Source organism: Doryrhamphus excisus, chromosome 3 (assembly GCF_030265055.1).
Source record: "Doryrhamphus excisus isolate RoL2022-K1 chromosome 3, RoL_Dexc_1.0, whole genome shotgun sequence".
NCBI classification, from domain to species: Eukaryota; Metazoa; Chordata; class Actinopteri; order Syngnathiformes; family Syngnathidae; genus Doryrhamphus; species Doryrhamphus excisus.
The window spans coordinates 28,263,407-28,273,240 of record NC_080468.1 but is presented as its reverse complement, the minus strand read 5'-3'; the positions used below and the strand labels follow the sequence as shown (position 1 = coordinate 28,273,240).

General features: G+C 41.4%; 1 protein-coding gene across 1 annotated transcript; it reads right to left on the bottom strand.

The window, feature by feature from the left end:
- Positions 1–574: 574 nt before the first annotated feature.
- On the bottom strand, positions 575–8,908 carry LOC131126040 (Y-box-binding protein 2-A-like). Its single transcript, XM_058068180.1, has 10 exons — positions 8,741–8,908; positions 7,979–8,042; positions 7,867–7,900; positions 7,701–7,790; positions 6,197–6,451; positions 2,639–2,718; positions 2,404–2,575; positions 2,233–2,346; positions 2,085–2,162; positions 575–1,019 (listed from the first exon to the last, which is right to left on the bottom strand). The coding sequence occupies exons 1-9, from the start codon at positions 8,841–8,843 to the stop codon at positions 2,121–2,123; spliced, it is 954 nt and encodes a 317-aa protein (XP_057924163.1). The 5' UTR covers positions 8,844–8,908; the 3' UTR covers positions 575–1,019; positions 2,085–2,120.
- Positions 8,909–9,834: the final 926 nt, after the last annotated feature.

The following is a 9,834-nucleotide window of genomic DNA, read 5'->3' as shown; positions in this document are numbered from 1 at the left end:
GGCAGAAATTCCGTCCCAGTGCAGGCCCAGGTAGCAAAGGCACCATTGAGAAAGGTCTGCGTTCTAGAAGTAAGTCCTAGCATAAGGCTAAAGTGGTGTAGGTGTAGCTCTATGCTACCGCTACCAAATCGCCATCTTTATTAAAAGCGATGTGAAATCTTCATTTGTCATTTTCATGCTTTTCAAATTGCTTCCGCATGCAAATCTTTGTCATTGTAATAAAATTGGAAAAAAAAAACTCACCTGGGTTAGCATTATGATTTGGTTAAGAGAATGTTTTGGTTTGAGTCAGAGCTTCTGAGAGAATACATGATGCTAACTGAGGTTTCACAGTCATTTAAAACAGCAGTAGTCATGCCATCTATCGCTTATCTGTGGGTGGCGGGGGGGGGGGTGAGGACAGCGGGCCAAGCAGAAACGCCCAGACTTCACCCACCCACCCACCCAAGCCCCGACCCGCCAGGCACGCTGCATCCCGAGGCGTTCCTCCGCCGGAGACAATATTTACCAAACTAAAATGTTCCAAATCCCCAAGTTTGCCAAAGAAAAAGCAAAATGGTGACAATTGCAAACATTTATTCACATTGTTCAGTCATTGCACATAATCCCCTCCATATAAAGAAAAAAAAATACCCACAAATAAGTAAAAAAGTAAAGTCGGGCGGTGGTAAGAACTAATCCAAGCCCTTTAAATGCACCTGCTCTGTCCCTTGTCCCCACAGGGTTTTTTTTTTTTTTTTAAACAAAATTTAAAAAGTGAAATAAAAATCAAGCCTCTAGTTGCTACTTGATGCATTGAAGGAAATGAATATTTAAATAGGGGGACAGGAACAAGCATCTGTTTGGTGCATATGATTTTCTTTCCCTTTTAAAGATTTTTTTATGTAAATGCACACCCCGCCCCACCCGTGTCGCCTGGAAACTCAACAGGGGGTGGTGGGGTTGAGGATGGGGGAGTGCAAGGAGGGGAGACACGTGCCGTGTTCTCAAAATAAGGCCAGCCCCTTCAACCCTGGAACCTATGGGCCAGTGGGGGGGAAAAAAAAATATCCATCAATTTGCATTTTAAAGTACCTGTTGACACTTTTCTATTGGGTTTACTACGATATTTCAACAGGAAAACTTATAAACCATAATACAAAAACTATAAAGACAATTTTTATTTCTAGATAAAATGCTCAATGAATATATTTAGTTATATCAAGTACTTTTATTTTGACAAAAGTGGCCGAAATAAATGCTAAAAACGCAACAAGCTAGCATGTCATTACCGAGGGTGCTAGCATAGCCCTTTGGCGTACCGGTGTGTGATTGTGCTAGTCTTGTAAGATATTAAAAAGCACTCAACAAGGCAAGGTAAAATAACTGTATGCTAGCATAGCTTGAGGCCAAAATGGCGCTAAGCGCCAACTCAGGGCGGCCCAAATTTACACACAGACGGGCCACTGATAGTATTTGACATTTTATAAACCAAGCCAAGTACGTATTCACTAAGGAGTCTTAGATTTAAAATAAAACCGCCTTCATATGAAGCTTTGAGTTATGCCCGGATCCAAAAATATTTTAATTCTTGTACTTTAATTTTCCCCAAATTAACACCATTTGTTTCCCCATTACAACTTTTGCAAGTCTTTATACTTATATAAAAATAAAATATAAAAATATGACTATGCAATCAAAATTGCCATTATCCTAATGGGTCGATATTCTTATATTACCCCCATTTTTACTGTTTTGTTTTAGTTCTGTTGTATTGTACTTCTACAAAGTGCCACGCAAAACAACCCTGCAACAACTTTCATGGTCATTTCATGAACAGCTTGCGTGGGAACCCATAGCGAACCGACGTAGATGCGGAAATTGGTAACGCTAACGCCACTAACAGCCAGTACGCCAACGTGTAGCTTGCTAGCAACTGGCTAATGAAGAACGCGTGTGTTTAACATACAGGTGCGCAACACGCTAGCAACAGTATGCTAGCCCAAGTTGCAACTAGTGTGCGGTTTCAGGTAGCATTTCAAAACTCATTAGCCTAACAACTGGTATGCTAACATAAAGCAAGGTAGTAGCATGCAAATGCGCACCTCTTCCCATGGGTCACATGATCCCGCTTGGGATCATCACTCCGTCGGTGCCGGAACAGTTGCGGTGGTGGTGGCTGCCTGTTTGAGAGTTAATATTTTAAACCTTGGCTAGGAGTTAGCTTACAAGAAAGTGGCTTCGGCGCCTTACTTCTGGTGATTTTGGCGTTTTGGGAGATCGTTTCGGGGATTTCAACTTCAATTCGGCTGACTTTGATATCTGCGGGGGGGTGCCGGGGTCTGAAGGCAACTTTTCGGTACCGTTCTAAGAGGACAGAGTTTAAATAAAGCCAACTTCCTGTCCAGGTTCTTATTGACTTACTTTAGAAGCTGAAGACTCAGAGTTCCTTAGCCGACGGCGTCTCGTTTGACGACGATCTTTGGCGTCTTCGTCGTTCGTCTGGGAAGATTCCGCATGCTCATCCGATGACGCCGGAGGAGGCGGAGTCGTAGGGACATCTGTCTGTTCCAACACGGGACGTGCACGGAACGGTCTGGAAACGACAATGTTAGCAAGTCTTGAAAATTAGGGGGGAAAAAAAAAGTATCCAAGTTACCGTCGATATGGCCTCCAGAATCGACGCCGCTGGGGTCTTTGAGTTTGTTCGCCTTCAATTTTTGTTTCACCCGCTTCCCCCTGCAAGCAAACATCAATCACCACCATCGCTTAGCTCGAAAGTGCAGAAGTCATCAGCAGTGCAGCGCCAACACTACGACAGATTTCCACCAACTGCACCGCTAACGTGGGTTAGTCGTTCCATTCGTAGCATGCTAACTAGCGTAGCAAGCGCATGAAATTCTACAACATACTTCAAATTTCATTTTACTTCTCAAAAGAGTACATCCCTTCCGAAGACCCCAATGGTTTGGTCTTGACCGTCCAAAACTCAACGGCCATCAGCTCAGACCACAAACTGATAGAAGCCAATGGCAACTTGGATAAAAAGGTCAAAAGGACAAGTCATTATGCAAAAGGAAGTCGAAATTAGGAGCCAAAAAGTACAGTCCGAATGACGAATACAAATAGGATAGTCAGATTAAAATGGCTAAAATAGATTAAAAAAAGGTTAAAATGACCAGAAAGTCATTCTGGAAAAAAGTTAAAATTCAGAGAAATTGAAATTGTGAAGTCTAAATTAAAAATACAAAAATTGGAACGGTTGAAACTGAGGAAAATGGTTGAAATGGGGGGGAAAGCGTCCCAAAGTCTAAATGAGAATTGTGTTTGTGAAAATTCCTTTTACCTTCACTGAAGACTGGACTGTCCCCAAAGACGCCATGTGGCAGCCACATCAACCACCTTAACCAAAATGGAGGCAGAAAAGTTGCAAATGGCGACATTTTGATTAAACCACCATTGAACTCAATTAACTTGTGGCAAAAACAGGATGATGGCGTCTGTGTGGTTGATCTGGCTGCCACATGGAGTCTTTGGAACGTCTTCAGTATGTTCGTATCCCTTTCATCCATCATTGATATGCATGTTAATTGATTGATGCTAGCCGTCGTTATAGGTTAGTTGTACCCTACTCGTGAGGTCAAATTACGAGGGAAAAAATAAAAAGGTTGAAATTATGAAATAATCTATTACAAGAAAGTGAATTGTGAACAAAAAGTGGAAATACACTACTGCTCAAAAGTTTGGGATCACTTGGAATTTTTTTGGGCCAGTCTGAGATATGGCTTTTTCTTGGAAGTCCAGCATCCTGAAGTCGCCGCTTCACTGTTGATACTGACACTGGTGTTTCATGGGTACTATTTAGTGCAGCTGCCAGGTGACGACCTGTGAGGCGTCTTTGTCTTAAACTACACACTCGCAGATATTTGTCTTCTTGCACAGTTGTGCATCGTTTTTCTGTCCTTGTTAGACCCAGTTTGTGCTGCTCTCTGAAGGGAGTAGTTAACAGCATGGCAAGAGATTTTAGTTTTAGATTTTTAGATGGGTTTTCTAATAATCTATTAGCCTTATAAAATGATGAACTTGGATTAGCAGCCATACCAGGAGATTGATGCAGAGGACTGACAGTTGTTGATAGTAGGCCTCTATGCAAAAATGGAGATCCTTTGAAAATCAGATTAATTTTAATTGTTTATCAAATGAGACCCGAGTTCAATTCCACCCTTGACAATCTCTGTGTGGAGTTTGCATGTTCTCCCCGTGCATGCGTGGGTTTTCTCCGGGTACTCCGGTTTCCTCCTCCATTCCAAAAACATGCTAGGCTAATTGGAGATTCCAAATTGTCCATAGGTATGAATGAGAGTGTGAATAGTTGTTTGTCTATATGTGCGCTGTGATTGGCTGGCGACCAGTCCAGGGTGTACCCCGCCTCTCGCCCGAAGACAGCTAGGATAGGCTCCAGCACCCCCGCAACCCTTGTGAGGATAAGCGGTAGAAAAGGAATGAATGAATGTTTGTGAAATGGAAAAAAATTGTGTGTGAAATGCAGGAAATCTGTTTTTTTCTTGGAAAACAAAAACATTTCCAAGTGACCCCAAACGTGAGCGGTTGTATAAGTTGAAATGATAAATGCCCACCAGATGGTCACATGGTACGAGACGCGACACCCCATTGACAGACCGGCGACGTAGTGTCCAGTTCCGGTTGCGTTTGCTACCAAGGAAGGATGTTTTCTGATTAAAATATGAATAACTTGTTTCCATTTCTCAAAAGACAACCCTTCAACCCCATTTGATGCTTGATCGAGACAAGACTGTGTGCTAGAGTTCCATAAAGGTTCTACCTTTGTGTTCTTTAGTAAATCAGCAGCCATAAGTCAGTTTCAGCAAAAACATACATTTCAAACTCATTTTAACAAAATTAGCCAAAATATCTAAACTATGCCTACAACAACAAAAATGTTTTATACAGGGTGACCCAAAAAGATGCGTACCCATGAAAATTTCAATTGTGACTTTGATTAAAAAGCTATTTATTTCAAATTACAACCACACATTATTCAGTTTATGGAAGACCATTCACCAGAGTTTCAGCTATTTCTGTCCATTTTTAGTCAATTTATGGCTTTCCCAAGATGTGTTCCAAATGTCCACCATTCCGTTGCAAGCAAACCTGTACTCGTCTGACAAAGTTGTCAATCACTTTTACACACTCCTCTTTCGGGATGGCTCTTATTTTTGCTGTGATGGCAGTTTTCAGTTCCTCAATTGTTTGTGGATTTCCCTGGTATACATTGTCTTTGAGGAAACCCCACAGATAAAAATCTGGGGGGTTAAGATCTGGTGAGTGTGGGGCACATTCCACATCGCATCTTCTGCTTATGAGTCTCTCTTCGAACCTCTGCCTCAACCAAGCAAAAAAAAATAAGAGCCATCCCGAAAGAGGAGTGTGTAAAAGTGATTGACAACTTTGTCAGACGAGTACAGGTTTGCTTGCAACGAAATGGTGGACATTTGGAACACATCTTGGGAAAGCCATAAATTGACTAAAAATTGACAGAAATAGCTGAAACTCTGGTGAATGGTCTTCCATAAACTGAATAATGTGTGGTTGTAATTTGAAATAAATAGCTTTTTAATCAAAGTCACAATTGAAATTTTCATGGGTACGCATCTTTTTGGGTCACCCTGTACATGAAAATTTTTAAACTATAACAGTGAACTATTAAAAATAGTCACATTTGCAACTGAAGCGTGTCTAACATGCACAATTTGTGTAACCTTCATTTTCACTTCCTGGTTGCCGCAAAAACATGCAGAGTTCTCAAAAAAACTGTACCAAATGTGATCTCTTCTATTGTGGAGTCGCATCATCGCATCTTTGTGCCTCGTGGACAGAAAAAATGTAAGACATTCACTCATTGGGAGTGAACAGTCTGGTTGGGAGAAAAAAAAAAAAAAAACAAGATGCGTGCCATATTGTATGCCAACTGGAGAACCGAAGCAAAATTGTGGCGTAAATTTGGCTTTAACCAAAAAACATGCTAACCAAGGTTCCACTGTACTAGGAAGAAATGGCAACTTTGTCACTGTGAGTTCTTAATATGTTCTTGCAGTGAATTTTTCTTCCACTATTCTGCAACTTGTGGTATATATAGCATGCTAATTACGTAGCATTGAAAACAAAAGGCGAAGTTTCAAGGGAAGGTTTTGCTTACATTTTGTGCTTCTGGGAGCGGTCGGCGAGGTCTGCGACGTTGCGTTCGAGGTCTTCCGTTCTCCCCTGATCCTGCCTCCTCGTCCTCGCCGCCGCCGCCGCCGGGGGGGGCCTGGCCATCCACCACCTTGGCCTGGTCGCCGGGCCAGGGGCTGCGGGGGAAGAGCCGCCGACGGAAGCGACGTTTGTTGGGAGCGTAGCGGCTGCCCTTGACCGGCACGCCACCGGGACCAGTCACGTTGGCCGCTTCTGAACCCTGCAGAGGGACGAGATGCACTTCATAGCAAACATTGTTGGAAAAAAAACATTAAAATTTGAACTTAGACGATCAATTTATGACATTCTAATTCTTCTAGATGTGCATTACATTCTTATTTATAACAAGCACACAAAAGCCAAGTGTCACTTAGACATTTATAAAATTAATGTAGTTGAATAGTTTGTAATCGTATGAAATTTGACATGTCCAAAGTGCATTTTATCACTCCAACAACAAAAAGTGCATGCAGACAAAAATTTAAAATATCCAAATTGCACTCAAGACCACAAAAATCTAATCTAGCTGAACCTTGGTTAGCGTCAATTCCTTCCCACCAAATCAATTTGCTGATTAATTATGTAAACCCAATTCATCTGCGCCAAGAAAGGCAAAAATGTAAATTCCGAGCTACCATGGACCGCGGCTCTGGTCTGGTAAACAACGCAAGAAACGAGCTAGCTCCGCTGCAGAGACGGCTTCAGGGTCGGCGGCGTCCCAAAAGTTAGTTCTGTTGTGCCGTATGGCCGCCGGAGTAGCAAAGCTCAGACTTAATGAGCCTCCAACGGGGATTTCAATCTTGCAGAATTCCGTGTGATCCCAGGGTAACAAAGCATTCCAATGCTAGCTTGGCATGCACGTAAATGATTAGAGGATCAGTGAACATTTAAGGTTACTTTCACCTTCACTGAAGACTTGATTGAAAGGAGTGAAAACAGGAAGGTGGTGGTGGTTGATCTCGCTGCCACATGCCGTCTTTGGGAACGGTTATGTCTTCAGCCACGGTCAAAGTAACCTTCAATCTGGGGTGTCCAACATGCAAGCTGGGGCCATTTATACACAAGTCATTCATTGACTAAAAATAATAACTCCATATTCTACCCAAACCAAGGTAAATTTGTGGTGTGAATTTTAAAAATTAACCAAAAATCATGCTAACCAGGGTTGATGGCAACCATCAAGTCTAAACGTAGATTTTTTTCACAGCTCAAAAAAACAAAAATAGGTCAAATATGATCAAGAGAACCCAAAGTCAGACTTAAGAGGCCAATTTGGGCTCCTAATTGGGACGTGTGACACCTTGTCCTTTAACTCATTCATTCGCTACACCGCTTGCCCTTACTAGGGTGGCGGGACTATGCTGGAGCCTACTCCAACTGCTTTCACGGGGGGAGGCAGGCTGGTCCCCGGCAAATGGACAACTTTGAGTCACCAAACCTTGACCATCAACGTCAAACATTCAGCTTACCTTTGTCGCCTCAATGACATCAAACTCCACCACTTCTCCATCTCCTACACTGCGTAGAAACTTCCGAGGGTTGTTCTTCTTGATAGCGGTCTGGTTGGGGGGCGGGGGGGGGCAGGGACAAAATTGATCATACAAATCTTAAATCAATGTTCTACATTTGCTTTACCTGATGGACAAACACATCTTCTTTCGTGTCATTCCTTAAAAAAAAACAAAAACAACGCAGCATATATCATAGTTGATCTATATACTGTACTTCTATAGGTATAGTGAATTACCTGTTGATGAAGCCGTAACCGTTACGCACGTTGAACCACTTCACCGTGCCCTGCACCAAAGTGGCTGGGGCAGGAGAAGTCATGTGACCGCAGAGGAAGCGGAAGAGGACAAGAAGTTGCGTGTCAATGATTAACAGAAAGACTTTGAAACCAGGGGTCACAAGGGCAACAAAACGGATGCTAAATTTCACAAATAAAAACATAACCAGCTACAGTATGTTTAATTTCTTATTTGAAAAATAATCCTCTTAAAAAAAAAAAAAAAAAAGTAGAATTTGGGAAAAATAACATTGGAAAGTCCATACAAATCTTGTTTACTCTTTACTATTAATTATTTTTACCACTGCAAAATTAACAAGCAACGCTTTTTTGATTAATAATTAAAAAGCTTAAAGCAAGACCAACATTTTTTTTTTTACTTTTACTAGTTTACAAAACAATTCCATATATTTTTATTATAATTTTTTTAAAGATGAGAAAGATGTTAATGAGGTGGAGCGTTGCACCTGAGCCTATGGACACGCCCCACTCCACTAGCACACTGAAAAAGTAGGTCAAAGTAGGTCAAAACACACCTAACAGTGTTTCATGTGTGTTTGTAAACTAGAAAGACTTCATATCTATATGGCATATAGCTATGCTACCAAGAACACCAGGCAGGTGTGTGAAGCAGACCCCCTGCCGTCGTTAATGCGGTGATTAGTGATTAATTAGCGGAAACTTTAAAACAATAAAACAACAACGAGACGAGGTTGAGTTTACCAAGGACTTTTCTCTCAGTGAGCGGCTTGTCTTCTGCCGATGGAACCGAGGATGGCGGTGCCGGTGACGGCGGAGGGGGGCTGTGCGCCTCGGTGTCAGTCATACTCTCTGTACCCTCCTTCCTCTGCTTCTTGATAGTGTTTTCTCCTCCGCGCCGTCGACTTTTTATGCCTAGAAAGCAGCGCGGTGATTGGTGGAAAAGAGCCGGAAGTGGACGGGGTTTGATTGACTGGGGTCCGGATTGCCCAATGGAAACAATGGTGACAGGAACAGTAGTTCCAGGGTCAGAAGTCAGGTTTAAACATACTTGAGCTGTCACACAAGTGTAAAATCAAGTCAATCATTATCAATATCAATGTTTTGTTGATGATATCCTGGACCTTTTTTTGAGAGGGGGGGGGGGGCACCTTGTGTCTTAAAACACAAAACCCCAAAGAAAAGTGTTTCATATTACCAATAATAATGATAATAATAATCCATCCATTTTCTACCGCTTATCCTCACTAGGGTCGCGGGTATGCCGGAGCCTATTCCAGCTGTCTTTGGGCAAGAGGCGGGGTACACCCTGGACTGGTGGCCAGCCAATCACAGGGCACATTTAGACAAACAACCATTGACACCCACATTCATACCTATGGACAATTTGGAGTGGCCAATGAAGCTAACATGCATAATAATAATAATAATAATAATAATAATAATAATAATAATAATAATAATAATAATAATAATAATAATAATAATAATAATAATAATAATAATAATAATAAATATTGCCTAGTAGTGGTTAGCTCGCAAATCTGTTTTAAAAGCTTTATTCTTGTAGTATTACAACATTTTTCCCTGTAAATGAATGAGTTTATTATCATAATATTAAATTTATCTAGTAAATTTGACTTTCTTGCAATTTGACGACTTTATTCTCATAATATAAAGACTTTAAAAACGTGATAACTGCGTGCACACAAATAATGCATAAAGTAAAATTAAATATAAAAAAAGACCACAAAATATGACCACAGATATGTGAATACTAACCGTCATATGCAATGGGCATATAGCCTGTAAGAAGGAAGCTAAGTCGTGAATGAGCC

Coding starts and splice junctions, on each gene's coding strand:
- LOC131126040 (XM_058068180.1), bottom strand. CDS start 8,843: ATGACTGACACCGAGGCGCACAGCCCCCCTCCGCCGTCACCGGCACCG. Junction 6,452..7,700: donor ATGTCATTGAGGCGACAAAG/GTAAGCTGAATG, acceptor GTCCCTCTGCAG/GGTTCAGAAGCGGCCAACGT. Junction 2,576..2,638: donor TTCTGGAGGCCATATCGACG/GTAACTTGGATA, acceptor TGTCGTTTCCAG/ACCGTTCCGTGCACGTCCCG.